This window comes from Tinamus guttatus, unplaced genomic scaffold (genome assembly GCF_059628265.1).
Source record: "Tinamus guttatus ecotype Peru unplaced genomic scaffold, ASM5962826v1 Tinamus_guttatus_pri_ptg000459l, whole genome shotgun sequence".
Taxonomy (NCBI): domain Eukaryota; kingdom Metazoa; phylum Chordata; class Aves; order Tinamiformes; family Tinamidae; genus Tinamus; species Tinamus guttatus.
This window is the reverse complement of record NW_028288993.1, coordinates 3,565,052-3,589,437: the sequence shown is the minus strand read 5'-3', so window position 1 is coordinate 3,589,437 and position 24,386 is coordinate 3,565,052. Positions and strand designations below refer to the sequence as shown.

At 39.4% G+C, this 24,386-nt stretch overlaps 1 protein-coding gene across 1 annotated transcript in view; it reads right to left on the bottom strand.

Annotated features, from left to right (window-relative positions):
• PPIL2 (peptidylprolyl isomerase like 2) overlaps positions 1-24,386 on the bottom strand; it is a 71,091-nt gene that overhangs the window by 30,981 nt on the left and 15,724 nt on the right. Inside the window, exons 6-12 of the mRNA XM_088532327.1 lie at positions 23,987-24,038; positions 21,682-21,773; positions 20,640-20,729; positions 11,265-11,340; positions 9,793-9,953; positions 8,152-8,227; positions 6,802-6,908 (exon numbers count right to left, since the gene is read on the bottom strand). Of these exons, the coding sequence (XP_088388453.1) occupies positions 6,802-6,908; positions 8,152-8,227; positions 9,793-9,953; positions 11,265-11,340; positions 20,640-20,729; positions 21,682-21,773; positions 23,987-24,038 (654 nt within the window). The remainder of the gene's footprint in view (positions 1-6,801; positions 6,909-8,151; positions 8,228-9,792; positions 9,954-11,264; positions 11,341-20,639; positions 20,730-21,681; positions 21,774-23,986; positions 24,039-24,386) is intronic.

Sequence of the window (24,386 nt, the reverse complement as noted above, 5' to 3'; positions counted from 1 at the left end):
CCTAGACTCTTCCCGATATTAAAAGAGCGTCAGAAGCAAGGCAGGCCTCGGGGAACAGGTTGCTGACTCGATCGCAAACATTTGACTCTTTTGCTACATCAAAGCCTGAAAGCCTGCTCAAAACAAACGTCAGAATTACTGCATTCTCAGCAAACCAAAACCTCTCTAATTTAATTAGCTGTTTAGCAAAGACTCTGGAGATGGCCAAACTTCCCTGTTCAAAGTCTTTTTTTTCCCCACAGAACTGACACTAATGAAAATGATGCAGCCACTGAAGTGTTTCTCAAAGACCAAATACAATGCTAACGTTAGATGAGATAGCAATAAAAAATACAAGCTCCAGTCGTCTTCACTTTTTAGCAAACAATTGGTCAGTTTAGATGAGCCCCATTCCAGATAAACTGGGCATCCAATCTGCTCACCAAATCCATAAGCTTTCGCTGCAGGCTCTCAGGAGCACAGAGGTCATTCCTAGCAGCAGTGAGAACTTTCCATCTAACTTTTTTATTGCAGCACTTTGAAGAAGACACCACTCCTGAGACTGTAAGTCTAAGTCACTGAAGAGCTTGTCAAGCAGCGCTGTGCAAGGCTGGATGCTGATAAGGATGGGGCTGACAAATCTGACGTAGCACCACCAGGTCCAACTTAGGTGAGGACACAGCTCGAGCTGCTCAAGGAAGCTTTACAGCTTCTAACTGTGGAGCACTGCAGACCCCAAGGCTGCTGCCCAGTGTTACAGTAATCCAACCACCGACATGTGAAGCCCAGGAGATGCCACTGTAGCCACTCCTGACTTGCAGCAGGATGTCCTGGTGGCTGCCTGTTTGTCAAGGTAGCTGGGTGCTCATCAAGGATGGGGCTAGAAACCTGTTGCTGGGAGATGGAGTAACTCCGAACCGCCTGCACTACCCTCCCGCCTCCATCTCTGAGCGGGAAGGGGCCGTGCGGCATTTCGGTCTTGTCCAGGGTCAGGACGCACAAGCTGGTAACCACCAATTCCCTCCGTGGATTCAGCTTGCCGGGGTGCAGAGGAAGAGGAGGAGGAATACCGAAGGAACCAAATGCGGTCCCAGCTACACAAGGGCTGCCAGGAAAACCAGGCCCAGTGGTCCTCAAAACAATGGGACAGTCCTGGAAAGAGACTGGGAAAATGAGAGACTTGGATGACTGGGGAGCGCTGTCAGGCAGGGAGTCAAAGGCTTTAAACAATTTGCTTCTTTCGCCTTGGAAATGGACGAGAAGTTTACAGGCTTCTAATATTTGGAGCAGGCCCTCACACAACAGGATAGATGATTTCAAAGAACAGGGCTGGATTACACCTTTGTATTTAATTGGTCAGAGGATCTCAGATGATCAAAACATCGGTGTTTATAGAATAATGGCTTCTTCAGATAGTTATGCCAAGACATCACCAGCAAGCAGAGCTTGCCACCTCCTAAAACCTCACAAAGCATTTGTGGAGTGCTGGATGGAGCTCCGCAAGCCATCTCACATTCCCCTCTGTTTTGCCAACTTGCCCTTAAACCTTAAGGTACTAAATCTGAGAGAAACGAGAATTAAAAAGAAATGCTGCGCCAGTTACAGATTAGTTATGGCTACCAGGGTGTGTTGAGACACCAGATCACTGTTCCATAGTGGCCACTTCTGTAAGGAGAATTTACAAAGGAAAAGAGGGAGATAACACCCCAAAACCTGCTCATCACTTTGTCAGGGGCTTCTGGAGCATTCGTTTTATATATATATGTGTATATATATATATATTTCCAAAGGATAACACAAATAAAAAAGCACAAGCACCAACTAAAAAAAAAAACTCTCAAAGCAACTTAAAGGCCTAAGCAAGTTTTTTTTTTTTTCCCTTTTTACAGGTGCAGAGAGCAGGAGTCTGATACTCTGCCTATTCTTAGGCAGGGCTTCTGATCTGAACACGCAGCTTAGCTTAATTGGGTAGCTGCACTCCAGCAATCAGGCATCTATGATACACGTTGCTAGCTAGGAATTCAAAATTATGCCCGTGTTTATTATGCTCCATGAAGCAAAAAATAGGATGCTTCTGGTAAAAACAACAACAAAATCCCAAACCAGATATTCATGTGACATTGGCCCACGTGCAGGTCAATAGAAAAGGGCCAGGATTCAGGGGCGACTGGCTCCTACTTCTCCACTCTTTGTTGCTTTTCTACTCACATATACGTTGCCTTTTATCAGTTATTTCTTCCTAACTTACTTATTTGGGAATACTTAAGACCAGGACTGAAAGAATAACACTTGTTGGATGTTGTTAAATCATCTGTACTAACAAAAATAACTTCTGGCAAGCAGAATTTTTGTAAATTTGCTTCCAAGTGGTACATACAACAACTGTTGCTTATGTCCAGCTGAATAGAGCTTCCTGGAAAACATCCCTAACAAATGGCCTCCTGATTACGTCCCCATTAGGAGGAACATACTGTATCTGATTGAAAAGACTGGGAGAAAAAGAAATAGCCATAGACACACCATTATGATGTAAAGAGACAGACAAAAGCAATGCACCTTTGCTCACTTGAGGCACAAAATCAAAAGGGGTATGTGTGGGAAAATCCAGCTTATCTTCCAAAGTCTTTTTATTGCCTTTTCTCAGATCAATGACTTACACAATACAGTATCTTCCTGGAACCTGACTGATGTTTTCTGGCACTCTGAAGAAGTGATTTCAAACATCGAGAATACCTGGGTTCTTGTCCTATTTCATGCCCTCTGTCTGTACCCTGTCAGAAGGTAATTGATGACTTCAGTCACACTGCAATGCTGATTTCCTCCCTTGGATCAATACACACTTGAACAGGTTTTTGGTGCTGAAAGAATCACAACTCTATCGGTCTTACTGACTGGCACCTTATATACAGTGCTAGTATAAAATAAGTGAGATATTTCCACACATACATATCAACTTCAAACAATCCGCACCATCAGGCAGCTCACAAAAAATACAGGAGAGAGAGAACTGGGGAAAGGGAACTGTGAAGCAAAAGGAAAGAACCACCCAAGGGCTGGTGAGGAGGACTCAAGTCAAAAACAATACAGAGTAAATAAACTTCAGTGGCATAACAGGCAATTTGAGTAGAACTGCAAAAATATCTTTTTCTTTTTTCTTAAATACATGGCCCATGGGCCTGAAAATACAACTGAGGACTCCAGTGCAGATAAACTTCTACTCTGGAAGAATATCACTTGCTGTTCGCTATTTCAGCAGGATGACTTCACCTCAAAATATGTATTCAAATCTAGCCCATAAGGCTATTTTAAAAGATAATTTGGACGTTGAAAGTCCTACCTCTAGATGTAAGTATTAATTTATCATATTTATATAGCAACTTCATCCCCAAACTTCCTCAAGCATTTCACAATCACATCTATGCAATACAGTGCAAATACAACCACTGTTAGGGTGGTTTCTATAATAACCAGAGTACAGGATATCACTCAGCAATTAAAGAAAAAAGAAGAAGGAAAAAAAAAAAAAAAAGAGAAAAAAGGAGCTCGTGGTCAGGTCAAAGCAACAACCAGTTAGACAGTGCTCAGTCTTCAACAAAAGAAGCCTGAATTTACTACCTCCATAGATCCACCACAGTCGATCCATATATGTATGTGTGACCTACATACACATTATGTGTTTGTAAAAAAGTCTGTTCTGTTTACACTGAGCTACTTTATGTACCTAACCTCAGTGCAATTCAGGAAAAAAACAAAGATGCATTAGTTCCTTATATAGTAAAGGGAGAAAAAGAAGTGACGCCAGGAAGGACTGATGTAACAGGCCTAGGATGGTGATCTAAAGTGGATGTTGTGAAAAACTCCTTAAAGCCACATGCTTCCTACCTATTCTAAAGATACACCTTTTTTTTTTTTTTTTTTTTTTCCCTCTGCAGTGCCAAAGGTCTGTTTAATTCTCGCAGGCTTAAGCAGCACAAAGAAATGAAAGAAATGGATGGCCAGAGGCCAGCGTTCAGGCAGGTCTGGCTGTGCAAAACAGCGCGTGCTTCCAGCGTGCACAGGAGGAAGCAGCGTGTGAAGGGGAACTGAACGGGGATTCATGTGGAAAAAAGAAACATAAGGGATATCATCCAGGAAATGTGAAAAGGGCAGCTGAGGCTGTGTCTGCAGGTCTGAGCGATCCTGCTCCTAGCCGTGGCCCCAGGGACCCCGCGGGCTGCAGCCGGGCTCTCCCGCCAGCTCCACAACACACGACAAGACGCGCGAGTCATAGCAACCCCCTTCCACCACGTACCGCCGTCCTAACATCCTCTTCTCTCTGCCTTAACCCACATGTTACTATCCAAGGGCATGGAAAACACCTGCACGGATGACAAAGACCTCCAGAATCACCAGTGGGATATGGTGCTGGGACAGCCTTGTGTTGCTTCCACGGATCAGCCTGGGATGCTGATGTGGGTCTTGCCCCTTGCTCATGTGATAGGAAGGAGAAGGGAGAGCTGGCAGACCTGTCCTGTTCGCTCATTTTTCTTTCTCCCAGCTGTGCAAATAGCTAGGCAAAACCAGAAGAATTCCCCCAATAAAGCTCTTGATTCCACAACAACTATGTAGATGTCCTAGTTCCTGGCCAATGCCATTGTCCTATAAGGCTCATGACAGGCAGAAATTTTACTATTTAAACCCCTATTTATATCCTTCCACTTTCCAATACATTTACATTCAGGCCTGCAATTTCCCAAGCTTGAAACCCTCAGAAAACAGTGGAAGGTCTGGATTTTTAAATATTGAAAATGCTCTTTTATTCCCCCCTTTTATCAATGTGATTGTACCAACAAGGAAGGAAGCACACCAGCAAGCACCGATGTCAAACTTCAGCGTGGAGAGTCAGTGCTGCCACAACACATCTTTCTATCATAAGCCCTGCCATGATTATTGACTGCAAGAAAAACTATTGGTTATAAAAAAAGCTCTGATTTGTTTTTCTTTTTTAAATGTGTATTTACCTCTTAAGGAAAGATGTCTTAAAATTCGAACCTTAAAACTGAGACAGCAGAAAAAACAGTTCAAAGATTTTCCTGTTTTATAAAGCTCTGAATTTATATTTGGGGATCCGAACCACATGTACTCAGGTTGGTTGTCTGCTCTTGTTTTCACTGAGATAACATTGAGGCACTATCTGATCTGAGAGACCGGCAATAAAACCTAGTTGATATGAGACTTGTTAGATCATTACAAGATCCAAGTTCTTTTCCCAGTTTGGCCAATAATCTGCTGTATAACTTTGGGTTATTCTCCCTTTTCTGTGCTCTTCCTTCTTTTTCCTGTGTCTTCCTTGTCTAGTCACTGTCTGGGTTGCTATAATCCTGATGCTCTAAAGCTCTCAACGAGAACCTTGACATATTGTATGTAGTTTCACTAAAATACATATATTTTCCAATAGAGAGCCCTAATGAATAAACATGTAACCTAATGTAATCCGTAAACATGTAACCTAATGTAACCCCCACTAATGAATAAAAATGTAACACAGCTATTACATACAATTACCATGTTTGAGTATGTATTTATCAGCCGGAACAAGACAGTTAAGATATGGCATATCCACCTTCATTTCCATATATGTAAAAGTAGTAAAAGCAGAATTTCTACCATTTCAACAGCATGAGATTTTGAGATAGACTCATCCAGATTTCAGTGAAGTTATCAGCAGCATAAATATATTGGTCAGGGTAAGACTGGCAAAAGTGGGGGTCTAAATTTGTACTTGGTAGCTCAGAGCTTTAGATGAGTCGAAAAATCCTAAACACTTGTCAATTCCATCTTTTACTTAGAATATGTCTGCAATAAGTTCTGCAAATCTAACAGCTGCGCAGTCATTACAATGCAAAATATATAAACAAAGTACGCCTGGATTTTGTCCTTTGCTCTTCCAAGCTATCATGAACCTAACAGTTAAAACTGCAATTTGGAGATACAAAAGAACGAGGTTCCAAGGGTTAATGCAATAGTCAGTTTTGCACGTATGCATTATTTCCTATGACTGTTTATCTGATTAAATGTACAATTAACTGAACATGTCTAACCCCATTTTAAACAGGAACATGACATGTAAGAAAACAGAGCTAAATGTTACTGGTGTATTTGCTTTTGCATTTCTTGATTTCAAAGTTCAACACTAACTTTAATTGTTTACTTTTCAGTGTTTCATGTTTTACAGAACAACAACATGACTCCAGATAAACACAGCCTTTCCACCCTAGAATCATCCAAATGCTTTACAGAAGTGAGAAATAATTCCTTTATTAAATAAAGAAATAAGAAGCTAAAACAATGGTACAGGCAAAGAATCAGTGAGAGAGACAAGAATATACCACTGATCTACTGAATCCATTTTGTTCTTAAAGGCAAGAGTATTCATTCAAATATTGAATGGGAAGCTTTCAAAAAAAATGTTTTACTGAGATATGACATCATCCCCTCAAAAAAAAAGGCAAGATGATCTGTTTGGCTACAGTATTTAGATTTTTTTCTCAAAACCCTTCACACATCTACCCATCAAGGGCTAACCCTTCTCTGACCCTATGCCCTCCTTCTGTACATGAAGGGAAGCACCTCTGCCCCTGCAACAACTCCCAGGCTCTCAGAACCTCCTCGAGTACCTTGCCTGAACGATAAAACTCCACAGATGAAGACACACCATCACTGAAAGCCAATCACTTACCTGTACCTTTGACTACACACTACTCCTACCGAGGGGCATTTCTTTTGCCTGTCTCTGTTCTGTTCGTTACCTACACAGCCATCCAGCCTGTGTGTGTACAGTACCATGTCACAGTGCAGCTCCAAGTTCAGGTCTCCTTTATTAGTGTGAAGTCGTACATAGCCCTTCTTCTTCACATATTGGTATCTTACAACATCCTCTTCAATAGCAGCTGTCTCAAAGCAAAATGCAATAATTAGCTCTTTGGAAGTTTACTCATTTGTCTTTGGAAATCACAGGAAAAAATGACTAGATTCTAATGTCTGACCTGTGCCCCTGGGGCACTGAGTCTTCAGGGATTGCACTCCACAATTCACCTATGATAACCTCACTTTGACCTTTCTATGCAAAATCATCTCCACTCCAGAAAGCCACCAACTCTGCCACAGCCAACAATATCATCTATATTTTAAGTCACAAAAACATTCAGTATTGTATACTATAATTTTCAAGTCATGCCTACCAATCATGGACACTGCTTTGAAATCAAAATGTTTCTTGTCAAACTTGTAAGCCAAGCAGGTAGTCATTAGTCAACCACAAATTGCTGACATACGAGGACCTACCCGGTCCTGAAAACACATGATGCCAAGTTACTGGAGACATTACTGGAAAGCCAAATCAGAGGACTAGTCTAGGATGATTCCACTTCTGTTTTGTGAAAACATCCAGTGCAGATATTTTTAACATTCTGAAAGCTTCACCTCCAAATCATTGTAATCCACCATGTACAGACAGTGAATTTGGTAAACATGCAATTTTAGCACTGTGTTCAATCTTTGCCTGTGACATACGCCTACTATTGCAGTGTCCAAAGCCAAACCTGTCTCTTCAGCTTGGAATACTAATTACTCAGTTATTTAAGTGATATTGAAATTTAAGAAGTTCTGTATCTTTGAATTTAAGCTGGTGGATAAAAGTATTTAAATATAAATAATTTCTAGTATTAAATGCATTTTTTGTGTAGAGTTTAGCCTTGAAAAGCAGTAAATAAAAAGCCACTCCCACATTTTTTTTGCTGTCATTCTAACCAAAACCTGACTAAGCCAAGAAAATGGCAAAGATTTCCATTATGTACCAAAAGATGGTACATAATTTGAGGGGAGATTATGCTTCATTCCTAACATATAAGTGGACATCCAATTTTGTCGTCTAGGGGCATAGTAAACACTTCAATAATTTCAGTTCAAGGTAAATACCTGACATTCAAACCCAAAACTAATTCATAATTTCTCCATTATTTTGAAAATGAGATCACCAGAAAGTTGGGATATATCTGCTCAGGGAACACATTTCCAAGGCATCATTACTAATCAATTACCAATGTGTCCCTGCAGCCCACCTAAATGTACATGTGCTAGGGAGCACACTTCAAAACTGGACAGAAATGGCTCGCAGATAGGTAGTTCTGGTACCTGCTTCATGAGTGGTTTCTGGCACCATCGCAGTGGATGTGAAGGAAGCACTTACTGCTCCAGTGGAATAGTGGGCCTGTTTACAGAGAAAAAGAGAAAAGAAAAGAAAAGAAAAAAGAAAAAAAAATCCATCTTAAAATTATTTTCTCCATACTATTTAAATACTAGAAACAGAAATTACATCTGTGGCACCCTTCTGAAGGCAGACTTTCCGCTCCAGTTCCTATAGGATGAAACAAATGCACAATGCAGTGATATTTCCCCATCTGTTACCCATAACATTTGCTCCGATTACTTTCTACTTAAGGCTGTCCAGGCAGTGAGCTGAAGGGGCTCACTGCCCCCACAGCAGTTCTGTACATTACTATGCAAAGATTTTATCATCAGAAGATATTTGTATGTCCACAGGTGGAGATATGAAAGGAGTACTGCTGGCAAGACATCTGTAAAAACTGCCAACGTTGCTGAGTAAGTGGCAGGAAGATCCAGCGAACTGTGGTGATGGGGAGGAGAAAAACAAACCAACCGCTCCCACGCACAGACCTTCCGCGTGCACTGGGGCCGTTCCTTAGTTCCCAGTGTCTATTTTGAGTTACTCAACTTATCTGCAGAAAGGAAATGCGAAAAACACACATGGATTTTATAGTGAATCATAAAGACCAAATGAACCTGGAGACACTTCCAGCTGGTCTGGAGCAATGCCTCGCAGAGAGGTCTTCTGGTCATGGGTCAGTGCTCAACCACTAGGTCACACCACATCCGATGTGAGTTCATAGTTACATCCAGCAAAATTATTGCCTGACAATCTGGCTCCCCAACAAAGAGGTCGCATTCTTTCTTACCTTGATTTTTTCCCCAACATCTTTGGTTTTCTTCTAATGCTAGGATGCATATATGATCCTACTTCTATGTCATGTACCTTCACTAATAAATCTATCACTAAGGTCCCTCGAAAAGCTATGTGCTGCATTGCAATTCATTTTCATGTAAGTAATCAAAGCACAAAGACACATATGCCCCAGAAGTATTAAAGCAAAGAACACCCAGTCTTCTCATTTCATACAGCCTTTGATGCAGGAAATCAAGAGATAGATGAATTAATTCTCTTGACAGCCATGAACACACAGTAATATGCACTGGGAAGAAGATCCTTTAAAATATTCCACTAAAATTCCTGCATTCCCATAGAAAAAAATGTCAAAGCAGCTGTGGATGATTTATATATTTGCCCACACCAGAAATGATTCATTTGCATTGCCCTTACGGTGTGTTCCCTCTTGCCAGTAACTGCAGGAAACAATGATAAACAAATTCAAAGCAAGAGATTACAACCTGAGGGAAAAAAGGCTCAGCCAGCACATACACCATAACTACATCATGAAAACTCCTCCTCCTTATAGTAACCAATTTCTGAAATGTATTTACAATGATTTAACCAAGAAAAACTCACTAACATGTACCATGTATTACAAAGGAATCTCATTCTCATACGATTCTCATTCTCATCTATGACAAATTTCTGTATAGGAAAAACAAAAGGAATAGTGTCTGTTCATACTGCAACATGCCTCCTAAGCTGAAAAACCTCTATTACTGATTTTGAAGTCAGTCAGTACCAAACTATAAACCAGATCAACTTACTGCATTCAGTTTATCCACTTTTTTCTTTTCAGGAGCCTTCATGGTAGCTGCTAGAATATCATCTCCTTTGAATTCCTTATAAAGTTCCAGTAAAGTCTCTCGTGTCTCAGTATTTGTATTTTTCAAATAGTAAGATGGATCTAACTTTGCTTTTTCTTCCTCTAGACAAAATCAAAACATTTGAAATTAAACGACAAGTTCTATTTTTTTCTCCGTCCTCTTATGTATGTTGTTAGAAAAACTTTCAGATATTATTTTTACTTTTTTAATATAATGGTCTAGTAAAAATATTAATTCCAGTCAAAATAGTAACAAATGGCAATGCAAGATGCTAAAGACAGTATAATTTGAAGTATGGCATAATAAATAAATGTCAGTCTGAGAAAGAACAATAGAAAATCAGCTTCAAATCAATTACTGCAAAAATTTCCTCAAAATCATTAAAATGATCTAAGTTCATGCAAATCTAATCAAATTACTTTTATAGAAGAATAAAAGAAATGGTTGAGTGCAATATGAACTTCTATTGTTTGTCTTCTCACTGAAAGATGAGGCCTTTGTGATTGTGATATTGTGATATTAAAAATCCAAGGTCAGATATTTATTGTGGGAAAGAGGATGGTGGAGCACACTGTAGAACTTGGCTGTTTTTATTTTTATAAATTCCACTTGTCCTATTTTGGTATGCCTACTATCTGCTGGAATTTAGCTATTTAATCTCTGAAAATTTAATCACTGAAAATAAGCGTGAATACACAAAGATGTACACAAAGAGATGTTTTCCTGCAGAATTAGCAGCTTAGAAGAGAAAGAGGAACATAGTAATACCCAGAAAAAGAACTTGCCTAGAACCAGCAACTATATCCCATTAGAAAGAGTTCTAAAAGAAGCCACAAGGCCTTAGGAAAGATTTTCCCCCTTTCAGCAGTTTAATATTAACATATATCTCTAAGCACTTACTTAAGAAAAAAAAATTGTATTTATTTTTGAGGATTAAAATAATTCAGGGAATATTTTAATCAATTTTCACCTTGAAAAAAATTACTGGCATCCATACAGAAGGATAGACCATACATCAATGATACAGTTAACACAAGAGAGCCTATCACACAGAGTAGACAGGTATGAAAAGATGTAGGTTCCTATTTTTTGAGGAACTTGTTGATAAACTATGATAAATTATTTTTCATCCTTCTCTAACATCTCTCTCCACCTAGTCTGTCTATCTATCTATTCTTAAATGGCATGGAAAGTGTTCTGTGTTTGTACAGCACCCAACTGAGTTAATCATTTCTCAAATAATCCATTTCTTTGAAAATATATAAACATCTTTTAATGTGAAAGGGACAGTCTTAACAAGTTATTCATGTTAAAATATTTGTCCATTGGGAAAACTGTGTCAATTCATAATGTCCTTGGAATTTGCATTTTAAGGGTGGCATTTTCTCAGCTTATCATCAATTCATACTTACCCGGATCAATTACTTTTAAGTTGTTCTTAACATGAAAGAAGTTAGAGACGTTGAATTTATCCAAGTTTGTTGGGTCCTGAAAATAATTAAAAATACAAATATCAGAGAGCTTGGTAAGCGCATGTTTCACAAAACAAACTAATTTGAAGGCTAGACATCAGTAAAATAAGCCAAAAGCAAGCAGGAATGGAAAAGGCACAACCAGATTCTTAGAGAGAGAATAAACTGCATACTCTCCAAATCACAGGAAGATAAGAAAGATGGGTTTAAAAAAAAAAAAACAAGAAAAAACACCATTTTTTAAAAAAACAGTCAACCCCAGACTTAGTAACTTTAGGGAGACATTATCTGGAATTTTATACAAACATCATTTTATACATATTTTGCTCTGCATTCTGCCATTTGGTACAACGTGGGCAAATTCCCAATAGCCATCCCTTCCCATTCCTCACAGCGCTGCCCATGCTCTGTGAATTTCTGTAATGTATTTCAAAATGCACATAGCCTCAGAGTAAATATGCAGATTAGTTCTTTGCATTCAGAACTTTCATTCTTTTTTTCTATAGTGAAATTTGTATTTATGGAATTATATTAATAAAAAATGTAATAAAAAGTGGAATGATGAAAAAGTGGTCACTAAAGGAATGAACAATAAAATCCACAGTCCATTAAGAGTGGATGAGACAGGGAATTCACACTGGTGACCTAGGTTACACTATCCTATTACTAAGCAGCCCTCAATACCCTCTTATAAAGATTTCAAGGTTTATTCTTCAAGCTCCTCTGTGTCACAGGAGGTCACAAAAACACCCCACAGAATATCCAACCATTTCTGGAAATTTTAGCAGTATCTAAATTCAGGATAAAAATAATACAACAAATTATGCAAAAGATTATAACACCAATACGAATAGTATAATCCCCCCTAAATTTAACAGAGCTTCTCAAACCACTATTGTCAATGACAATTCCATCTTTGCTAAAATAATGGTTAATACCAGCAGAGCTGGTAGCTCCCTTGCAAGTTTAATAATACAATCATGCCTCTCATTCATCCCTGATACTGTATGCTTCCGGTGCAGGGTACACTTCCAGTTTTATGGCTGATAATAAAACCAAAACACGGTTAGGAAATCAGGCTGCATAAGCCTGCTCCCTAATGGTGACCTCCCTGTTTTTCTCTGTCCCCTTTCCTTGTTCTCCTACCACAGCTACCCTGAAAGATCTTCATCAAGACATAAGATGCCCAAAAAAAGGCAATTTAAGATACACCATTGAAACAGGTCTTTTTAAAATAAATCTACCAAAAAATACAAAATCTGAACCTACTTTTAAATTATTTTTGTATGCTCTCACTCCTGCAACTAGGTGTAATTACTTTTCTGTGTCAACAAAAACATGGCCCTCCTCACATATATTTTTCTGTATGTATGACTGGTTTCAGCCTTGCACGCTGACAGTCAACAACGTGCACAGACAAAGTCCAGACACAGGTTTAGTTTCTGCCTCCTCCCGGATATTCTTCACTGATCATAAACTGCAACATTCACTGACAGAAATTATGGTCTTGCACGTAAATGAGCCACCACTACAGGTAAAGAAAGCCAGACTGCTTATCCGTTCCAGGGAAGGAGAAAATAATCTGGGTATTAATACTAATACAGATAAATGGATTTACAGCAAGCTGCATTTCTGCCACTCGTGGCAAAGCTGAAGGGCAAGATTCACTCCTGAAAAAGACTTCTCATATGACATGAAGAGGGCGGAAGAGAGGACAAGCGATAGCAGGAAAGATTAACCAAGTAATGTTTTCACTCTGCTCCTCTAAATACAGCTTCTTGATTTACTGGTCTTTCAAAATTAAAAAAGGACATCCAAATCACCAGTTCCCTCTCAGGTGTTTTGCAGAGGGTATGATGAATCAGCTTAGTTCCCACTGTTTCACAGTCACAGCTCATGTAAATGCTTACTAGTTTAACTAGCATAATTGCTGGTATTGAGCAACTCTGGACAAAGTGAAAACAAACAAACCAAAAACAAGGGAAAAAAGAAAGAAAGAAAGAAAAACAACAACTTAAAAAAGTTATAGCTTCTTTCCGAGGACTCTCCTGAGAGTCTTCACCAAGCTCCCATTGGCAGCTCAGCCATGAAGGATACTGAACTACTGCTCCTTCATATTAGGGACCCCAGCCCTTCTGCTTCCCAAGACCCTACGGAGCCCGAAGCCACCATGACCAAAATGACACCCCATGTCCCGGGCACTGCCCCTCATTACATTCAGGTCCACCATTTACTCAAATGGTCGCTTCTATTGAGAAGGTAGACAACTTGGAAGCATCTTCCCAAACTGGTTTCCCTCTGCTGTTGGAGGAAAAAGAAAAAAAAAAAAACACAAAGAACATTCCACAAGTTGAATTTTGATTGTCAGGTTACATAGGACAACTCATGCAGAGACTCCTCCCTCTACAACACGTTATTATGAAACACCAGGAGAAGTTTGATTAGAAATAAACATGTGTACCAAGTCCAGGAGTAGTGAAGTGAACATTAACTTAAACACAAGATACCATTTGCTCCTACTGACCCCAATAGCAGAAACAGATCTAGCCAGTCCAAGCTGCGCTGCAGAGAATACAAACTAATGTCTCACTGCTGGTGATGAGTCCTACCAAGGAAGGTAGGCATTTTTCGAGGTAGCTTTATGTAAATGTAAAGAGCGCCCACGCTCTTCAGGCTTATCGCTTCAGGAAGAAGATTGTCTCCACATTAATAATCAGCCTGGCAACTTGCACTCGGGGCTGCAGTGACAGTTCCTGGGCGCAGAATCAAAACAGTTGAAGCAAGACGGGAATGCTGACGCTGCAGCGCTGGAGAGGCTCGCAGGCCTGCGCCCAAGAGCCCTGAGCTCCGGCACATCAACGGCCTCTCCTTTCCAGGGAGAGGCTGAAAACACAATTATTCAAGGAACAGTCCAGTTCCTGTTAAGATTAAGGCCTATGACATGAAGACTACTGGATGATTATTACAAATTTCTGCCTTGCTTCATGAATCCACCATTCACCAAGAGGTACAAGAGCAAAGGAAACGCCAGGTTATAAGGAAGAATCCTGAGCACCTTCTGCTTATTCTGGTTTGCAATTGGTGTTTAGCTGAGTAGTAGCAAGGTTTGTCTTTGTTCAGATTTGAAGTATTTTGTTATCATTGAAGAATATCACTTTGCTGTTTAAATATTACCTTACTGTGGTTGGAACCACAGTAAAAGAAGCAATGTTAGGAAAGAAGCAACGTTTGGGTGAGCGCGCTGAAACGGGAGACTCAAACAAACCCTACAGAGCACAGCAAATTGGCCTACTTTGGTTCCTTTTACCCACAGTAATTTGAATATGTATTTTTAAACATGCTAACAGTCTCATGATCTTTCTAATTAAGACTATGAACGACAAACTAAAATTTAGCAAATTACTCACACAGATACTGACTTCAAAGGGTTGCCAACTATCGTGATTATTATAAAGCTCATATTGGATGTTTTCGTGGAGGTTGAGCTGTAAAAACAATCTTGAGTTTTGTTCCACTTTTTCTCCCTCACATCCTTTTCCAGTTCACCTACTTAGAGAAAGAGCTTAAAATTGATTCATCTTAAGCTCCATGAACACAAAAAAATCCCAAAAGATGAAGTCAAAAAATGCTGGGTCTAAGAATGTGGGTTCTTTTAGAGGCCTCATTTCTTTCTTAATGTTTGGTTGGCCACCCTGCATGAAATAATTATTTACAGGCATGTTATCTTCAAATCATACCATTCAGAAGTATTAAAAAAAAAAAAAAAAACACAGCTGCTCCAATGATAAAGTCTGATTCCAGACATGCTAAACTTAAGAGAAGTTTTGCAAATTGACATGGCTTGTTTCCAAACAACTCCCAGTTGGCATTTTAGCTTTGAAAATGATATTTATGGATGAATGCCCTCTACCAGCGAGGCGGCCTTTCCCCTTGGCTGCAGGTAGTTTCAGATTCACTGGCTGCTCAAGGACTCTGCGCAGACTGCAGAATGATGGGATGTCTTTGATTTTCTTTGGATTTTCTCTCCTAAACAGTGTCATATTCTCCTTCCAACTCCCTAGCTGAGAACGAGCAGCTCAGTGTGGACCACGGCCCAGCACGGCCCCTCTTCAGCAGCCACATGGCACGTGCAGACGTATGTGCCTGACTCAGTGCCAGGGAGCCCTCACTTGCAACGGAGAGAAAATCTGCCCTGACCTTCTGCCACGCGAAGAGCAAAGGAAAACTGGCTGCACAGTGAAACCTCAGCACCTCCGGCTCAGTTCATTAGTTATGCTTTCTGTCACAAATGCCAGTGGTGTTTAACAGCTTGTCTGGAGTTGTATCTTCTCTACAGCCGATTAGGTTGTACAGAAACATAAGACCGACAGAAGGAAGCGCACAGCAGTGTGAGCCTTTTTTCGCTTTGCAAACCTTTTTGCCCTCTGCCCAGGCATGCTTTTGTCCCTAGTTATTCCTCCTAGGAAAGCTGCCCCGTATCCGTGGTGCGGATCGGAGCTGTCTGCAGCAGTGTCTCCCAGGAAGGCTCTCGGCAGGCAGTCGCTGGAGAGGGACGAGGCCTGTTACCTTCAGCGTGACAGGCTGGGTGTTTATAGCAATCCTTCAGCTAGAGAGGAACAGGCTCCTGCGCCCCTGCATCGCCTACGAAAGGAGTCCACAGGACTGTCAGAGCCCACCAGCAGGTCTGGCAAGGCCCAACTTGACCCTACTCCTTTCCGAGCGTCTCGAGCTGGGACAGGCGCTGCAGAGCGCCCAGCGTTACACGGCAGCATCCAGATCGCACCCGCCTGGAGGCTTCCCGCTCAGCTCTGCATAACTGCACAGGGGACAAGTTGCAAAATTTAACGCTTAAACTCACACCTGTTTACAGTAACATGTCCTCATAATCATTCCTACCAGACTGCTCTGACTAGATTTTGTCAGAGATAAAACATCAGACAGCAGATTTTGAGATTTAGCACTGAATTACACTAACGAATTTCCTTGGCAGCTTATTTCAAATTGGGTCAAGAGGGGATAGTCATCTGGATTGAAAATTAGTTGAAAAGCTAGTAAAACACAGGACTAAAGGGATCACCTAGTTCTGAATCAGGGCCCACTGCAATCCAATGAAAGTAAAAATGCTTTCAGAATTATACTGAATTCTATCTTTAAAGCAATTGCAAAGTGAAACGATGAACAGCAATGCACTAGACTAGGAAGCAGAACTGGGCTGTGACAACACAAGCTTGAGGAACACCAGCTTTCCCATTAGAGGACTCCATCTCCACAGATCTCCAAGTGCTTCACATCACATCTTGGCTATAAAGCACGAGGGGGAGATCCTGACGTACTTGAGCTGTCTGTCATTTGGAAGCACATTCAAGACACTTGTATGATGAACAGCTCATCCTAAGTTATCATCCCCTACAAGGTAAAAGAATACTGGTGCATTTAGAGTTACGGACAGTAGAGGAGCATGGACAAAACACAGTGGTGGTATTCCATCTAGGAGAGAGATGAACTCGTGCAGCTGAGACAAAAAGTAACCTGAAATACTCGTAAGCTGTAAAGAGAGAGAAACTTGGAAAAAAGTAGTATCTGTATTGTCGAAGATAGACAGCCTGACTTGAGTTTGTGGCAAATGACACCACTAAGGAAAGGAAAATCTGACTTGGGGGTGAAAAGCTACAGTGCAAAAATGTCCCTAGCTACACTAAGACTGCTGGAGCCTAAAATTCCTTCAAAAAACCCCTGAAGTCAAAGGAGTTCATGCGGTATGTCATGAGTATTGCTGACCCTGCCAGCAAGACACTAAACCAGAATCTATGAGATCGTTTGCTTGAATAAATAGATCAATTCCAATTTTGGTAATATATTCTAGCACACCAGGATATGGTATTATTCTTTACTTCCTACCTTGAAAGGCTGGATAATAATGCCATATGTTGATGAATAACTGCCATACTATTCCCCACGAACACTTGCATATCAGTGGGGAATAAAGTAATTCCTGTATATTAGCAGGTACTGCATGAAGCACTACAGACTCCTTTACAGAGAGAGGCACATTATAGATACACGACAACATTATTACCAAATGAGAGTTATGATTTTGCTTTTTTTTTCATTTCAGATCCAAAATTAATTTGGTCTTTCTGTTAAAAAAGGAAATTTAAAAGTAAAAGAATACAAATAGCTATAAATAAAAAAGTTGGCCTGAGATGCCACTCACCAGAAAAGACAGCAGAAATGGTTATTATTAATGGTTATTATCTGGTTATTATCAAGGCTATTATCAATGTTTGCACAATGTTTATCACTGACAGAAGAATAGACAATTTTATTTAAACTCTCTCTTCAGAAAAGAGATTTTTTTTTTTAATTACACACATTAGGAAAGAGAGGTCAAGTTTGAAGTCAGCTGCTATTCTGGCAACAGAACATTTTAGCAGCTGTATGATTTCCGTATGAGTAAAAACAAGGAAAAAAATGATTGTACAAATAATTTGTAAACCTACATTATTCAAACTTTGAATTTATCTTGTTCTACTTCACTTATGAACACATCTACCCCTTGTGCCTCCTAGGACATTCAGAGTCAGCCTCTAGAAATGTTGATTTCTATTGATAAACACGGCTATTAAAGACAGTCCCGTTGTTATTTGCAAAGCAGAGGTTTTTTTTTTTTTTTTTTTTTTTCCTATAGCAACCTCCTTTATATCTAACCTTTTGCCAAACAGCAGGGTCAGCATTACCAGCTCATTCTCAACTCCAGCTCTCTCAATATTCAGTTTACTTGGGGAATAGGAAAGCAAAGGGATAAATTTCGACATAGAATTTAAAGGTTTTTAAAGGAACGGGGGACCAGGGACAGAGCTCTGGAGCCACAAATTGGAGCACAGCAGATGGCAGTCACGAACCCTGGCGGGGAACCAAAGCCACAGGTGGCAGAGCTTGGCAGCGCCAAGCTGCGACGCTGCCTACGGCGCTGTCAACATGAGAACTTGGAGGAGACTCTGGCCTGTCTTCTGTCCTCACAACAATTTGCACAAGAAAAATACAAGAAAATAAGAGATTCACACACAAGCAGTTTTAATACCAGGCTAGCCCCTTCACTTTGAGCTGCTTCCTGGCCTCAGTTAAGCAGATCAGGCTTGGGCAGCACCCGAGGAGGAGCAGGAACGCGGCTGCAGCTGCAAGCGCAGCGGCGCCCACCTCTTGCTCGGTGCCCCCAGCCCTCGAGCCTGTTTCCTGGAACAACTTGTTTGAAATAAGATTTTAAAACTATTTGGAAGCAGGGTCAAACTTGAGTTGATTAACCATGTGCAGACGATCAAAATCTCTTCCAGGCCAATCCCAAAGACAGTGAAAATTCTGCAATTACTTTGAGATGAGGATACCACAAGACAGTGCACTTGCAGATATTTAGCTAACACCAAACTGTAACAAATTGTTTACTTAAGGCAAACAAATCTCTGTATGTGTCATCTTAAATGGGCATAGGAGAGGTAGAAGCAGTGGCTGGCTGTGACCCCCGTGTAGCCTGGTAGAATGAATGTGCAAGTGACAGGATATTGATCATAATCTGCTTAGTTTCTATTAACGGTCATACTACTGTGAGCAAAAGAGAAACCCACCATGTCAAGAACAGAATTGGATGAAAAACACTGATAAAAGTCCACATAGGCAACACAAAATTGCTGGTTATCACATTTTGAGACTATGGGGAGCTACAGCATATGGTTGTTTTTAAATGAAAAACCAAGCTAGGCCTGTAACGGGAACACACCATTTATACATACATTCAATTCCAGACATACAAAATATACCAAAATATTTTCAATAACTGCACATTTCAATTATTTCTTCAAAACCATTTTTTTTTCATATCGATACACAGAAACATTTTCTATTCACTCATGTCCGTTTTTACTGTTCCGAATCCATTAGCAACCATGCAGTTACATTGAAATATCATTCTGTTGGGAGTTTTGAATTTGAAAAAAGTTATGTTTTAACTTTCATTGGATTAAAAACATTTTACTTTGTTGTATTATCTTGAACAGTCATCTCCCCAAAGGAATAGGGAGGGAAAAAAAACCCTGTAAACATGCTGTTCAGCATTGCAGGGCAAGAGAGAAAGGATATACTTCAATTAAATTTAGACATAAGTGAAAAATATATTTCTATTCAAATTAGACTGCATTAGTCTTGGTTGCCAGCAATAACCTGTTCATGAGAGATGCATACTAACTCATGACTCCAATAAAAACATTTTTTTGGAATCTTTTCTGTCCCCCTATCTTGCAATTGAACAAGTTTAATGTGCCTTTATTTTTAGACTTATTTTTAAACAGAAGCTTTAGATCTTTCTATGCTAAGCTTCATCTGTAAAATAGATGTCTATTGCACCCTGAAGTGTTGCTTTACAGGCTTTTAATTTTGGTTTTAATATTGTTGAAATCATTAAACATTATGACATTAGCATCTCTTCATATGTAAGAGAAAAAAAACCCTTTCAATTCTTTTGGTAGTAGTTCTCTTCCATTTTATATTTTACACATCTGCATTTTTCTCATTTTATAGCCTGCTTTTAAAAACAATTTAGAGTTAGAAGAAAGCTACTATAAGCAAATATTTATATGAAATCCTCTAAATTGCTGCTCATTTTATACCACATTTTGAGAGACTTTTGGTAAAAACTGCTTTTCTGAAATTTTGACCATTTTAGCATCCTTAAAGAACTAACACAGACAGACATTAAATTCCGCTTCAACATTCAAGTCTTCTACATGCAAACTTTCTCCAGTCTAAAGAAGGTTGCTTTGGATAACAACCCTTATCCTAATGCCATTCTGTTTAGTCTCATAATAAATCAGTAGTGCAACAATTCTCAGGTAAAACGGACAAACAAAAATCCTCTTAAGCAGTTTCATAACTAAAACTTATGATTATATCCATCTTATATTCAGTAAGACACTGTGAATTGCTGAGTAATGCAAATAAACTTGTCAAAAATCTCATTTTTACGTTGCATCCTTGACCTCTTTGTGCACCACACATTTTCGTTCTTCAATTGACAAAGTTCAGCTAGTGCAATACCTATATGGAGGGCACACAAAAATCACTGCAGATGTTATTCAGGCTCGAACTTACATGGCATTTGTGGCTCATCTGGATAATAAAGAAAACAGAGCACGTCTCCTAACCAACGCCACATGCAGAACAATGCTTCTCACTTCAGTTATTTTATATAGATACTCTTAACAGTCTACATAATAACACCTCACTGCAAAACAAAGGGTATTATGGGACACACAGAGGAGAGTTTACCTGCAGTGTCACAATGTCTTGCCGAGTGAAGGGCTCATCTGTCAAAAGATCCTTGTAGCTCTTTGGTTTGATGTTCAGCTGCTCAACTGCCTGATGGCCACGTGAAAGACACAGATATTAAAAACAACAACAAAAAAAAAACAAACAAAAACCCCCACACTCCAGTGTGTAAATATTAAAGTAAACATGTGGACAGTACCCAAACCTTAAGATATAAATGACAAAAAAACATTTTCACCCCTCCATTTTCAACTAGCAGTTGCAGTATTTCCATTGTGTGCCTTAATAGAGATGAGAAGCCTTTATTTCATCTTTACCCAATTCAAAATAGGGTAAAAAAAAAAAAAAAAAAAAAAAAAGCATGTCCTTCTTATGCACATGATTTTAACCAAATTCCTCTTAAAAGTGGTGCCAAAGTAAAAAGCCTTGCTTGTAGCTTTCCAGGTCAAGTATTTTACAAATGGTGTAAGACAGGCAGCTTTACCAAGGGGTCCATATCTCCCCCTACCACTTCAGCATCTCCAGATCACCAAATTGCATTAGCCCCTCACACTCCATCCAGCCCCGCTGCTGCGCCCAGCCTGAACAATGCTTCTGTTCACCTGAAAAAATCAAATGATGCTCTACAAAGCAGCAGCAGGTTACTTCATAGTAAGAATCAATGTGGAATAAACACATTTTGACTTCACAACAGAAAAAAGACAACAGAAAAATTGTCTAGCAATTCAACCCAAGAGCACATAAAAGCAACTTATTTTGGTCAACAAATCTCCACAATATTTGGTCATATACAAATTATCTAGAGAAAAGACTTTAAAAAGTAGCTTTTATACTGTGTTCTGGGTTTACTGACATTCTGAAGTGGGGTGTCAGTTTGTGTAGCCAACACGTTTCATTTTTGTGTGAAATCAGTTCGTCTTCATATACTTTAATTTTGCTGGCTGTAAAACAAGAATAAACCCTACCCTTGCAAAGCTGCTTGTGATCTTGAATAAAATGCATCAAGAATAAAATATTAATAAAGAAATGTAAGCGAACTTACCTCATAGGCAAATACATTTCCAGTTGTCTTGATGGCCACAATATGGGAGTTATTGGTGAATACAGTGAACAGCACCGGACAGTGGTATTTACCTGAAAAGGTGGGAAAAAGCCTGAATGTGTCATAAAACCCTTATAACTGTTTTAAAATATAGAGTAGCTAGTTTTTCTTTGTGAAGACTATCTGCATTCCTTTTTAACATAAAATGCAACTTTACTATCTATTTAATGTTGTTTTAACTCATGTTCTGATTCTTCAGTGCTAAACAGGAAGAGAATTATAACTTAGGAAATGGAAATGCAGTTTTGAAATCTACTGCTGTCAATCTCCCAGCACAAAACTTCATTCAACACACTTGAAATCTACGAAGTCTCACAATATGATTATTATTGTTATAATCAAAGTTCTATTGAGAGCATGAGTCTGTATCTTCTAAGGGGCTCAGTGCTCCACTTCCAGTGTCGTTCTCAGGAATACAAGCTTAGTTTATACCCAACAAAAGTTCACAGCAGATTATGCCCTTTGAAAGCTGTTATGCTTTTAAGAGACGAGCGCATTTTGTATTCAAATGTGGCAAGAAGAATTCCATTAAATCTGAACACGTTATTCAATAAGGAACCCAGCTTCTGCTCTAATCAAGCTGTGAATTTTCCCAAGAGGGTCAGCATAAATATTAACCATGTCAACAACAAGTAAACTGATGGAAGCCAGCGGAGGAGGAAATGTAAAAATGTCTGGGTGAACTCAGTAGAAAGCAATTAAGAAAAGATTAGTAATACTTGATCAGTTTGCAAGACTGGGGGGTTTGGGTAAGGTTTGGAAATAAGTTAGGCCTATTTGGTTCTTTTCTTCCTAATTACCATCTGAAAATCAAAACCAGCAGGGGGGCCGGAATATGCACTGCTCACAGCACCTGCAAAGACAGGGAGAGCGAGCACCTACCGAGCGTCTGCCCATTAAGGAATCAGCCAGAGGAGGCACTCTGACCTCCGACACGCAGCAGCAAGTCAAAGTTTGCCTTTATTTTTGTTAGTGCCACCAGAGCTCAGGGAAACGGGGAGGAAAAAAAAAAAAAAAAGGCCTGAAATTCAGGAGAAAGGTTAAAATAGATTTTCTAGATGAGGCATCAAGGTATGCCCAACTGATGGATACATAAACACACCAGTGAAACGGGAAGCCTCATTCCGGCTATATAAAACAAAGCAAAACACCCAGGACTTCCATTTTAGCACCAGTGAGGCTCGTGAGGCCACATATGTGCTGCTGATCTGAATAGAAGGTATTCAGGGAAATAAGAATCATTAAATGGAAGAAACTGCAATATCTGAAGACCTTTTTTTATTGGACAGGTGTGAACAGAAAAGATCTCATGTAAACAGCAACATTTCTATGTTATATTTTAAAGAAATACTTGCTGATAGACCAGGTACAGTATTTTTTACTCTTCTACTTTTACTGCATTTTCCTTTGATCTGTTAATGACACAATGTGCATGTTTTTAAGGGGAATGGATTCTGAGACTGCATGGTGCCAGCTTTCCACCCCAGCATCATTCATGAGACTTCTTTTAGGTCTTAAGGTAAGCACAGTGTCCTTCAAAACCCCTGGCCACACTGGCTACTGTCCACTCTTAACTCCTTGCTCTTGAGATACATGGAACACAAAACTTGGAAGAAACCCATCAGCTACAAGAGCCTGAGAACAGTCCACAGTCTATGGACTATGCTAGGATGAGAATTTTATTCCCACCTGATCCCTGTCATTTTCACTTCAAAGCAATCATTACCTACTTCACAAAGAGTGAGTTCATCTCAGTTCTTTTCTTTTATTCCTGGCATCCTTTCTTTGATGGCAGATTTTATATCTTTAGCCTGCAGAAACTCTGCATTCTTGTATACTGCTACTCATAAAATCCCATGTGTTCATTTAAGAAAAATTCATTTTATAAACAAAAAGTTGAATAGCAAATAATGCCAAAATTAACGTAGAGAAAGATAACAGTACAGACATCCAGCTATTTCTGAAATTCTCCCTTATAGTAGATAGTACCTTACTGCACAGTAGCTACGGTAAAGTGCAACTGTTGCAGCTCACCAGTGTAAGGAGACCAGAAAGGGGGATTTAAAGATAAACATATAGATCACAGCAAGCAGTTATTCTGCTCAAAAAAGTAAATATAAGAGAGAACACAAGATACACAATTTTACCTGTGTAGGAGATAAATGAATTTTTATTAAAGCATGCACTAAGGAAAACAAAAGAAAACAAAAACAAGGAAAAGAACACAGAAATTTACTGCACTTACCTTCACTGTTTTTAGCAAAATTTAGCTTTATAAGTGATTTGGCATCCAGTTTCTACAAAAAATAAAATAAGAAAAAAAGATTAATCACAACAGAATCTAACCACGGAAATAAAAGCAAACTGTGACATCAGTGTTGGTACTTTTATATTACGCAACTAATCAGTAATAAACTAAAAGTCATTTGAATCACCACAATCCTGGAAATTTAACAGTTATAGACAGCCCACAAAAACAACGCTCAAGAAACCCGAGAACTGGAAGATGATTTATTTACAGTGTTGTAGTTTGAAACAGTACAGTGCTAAGACAAAGTGACTAATGAATTAAAGCAACTTTATCTTGGCATAAATCTAAAGGAGAGAGAGCATAACAAAGATTATTGCTACTGCTCCGAAGGGAC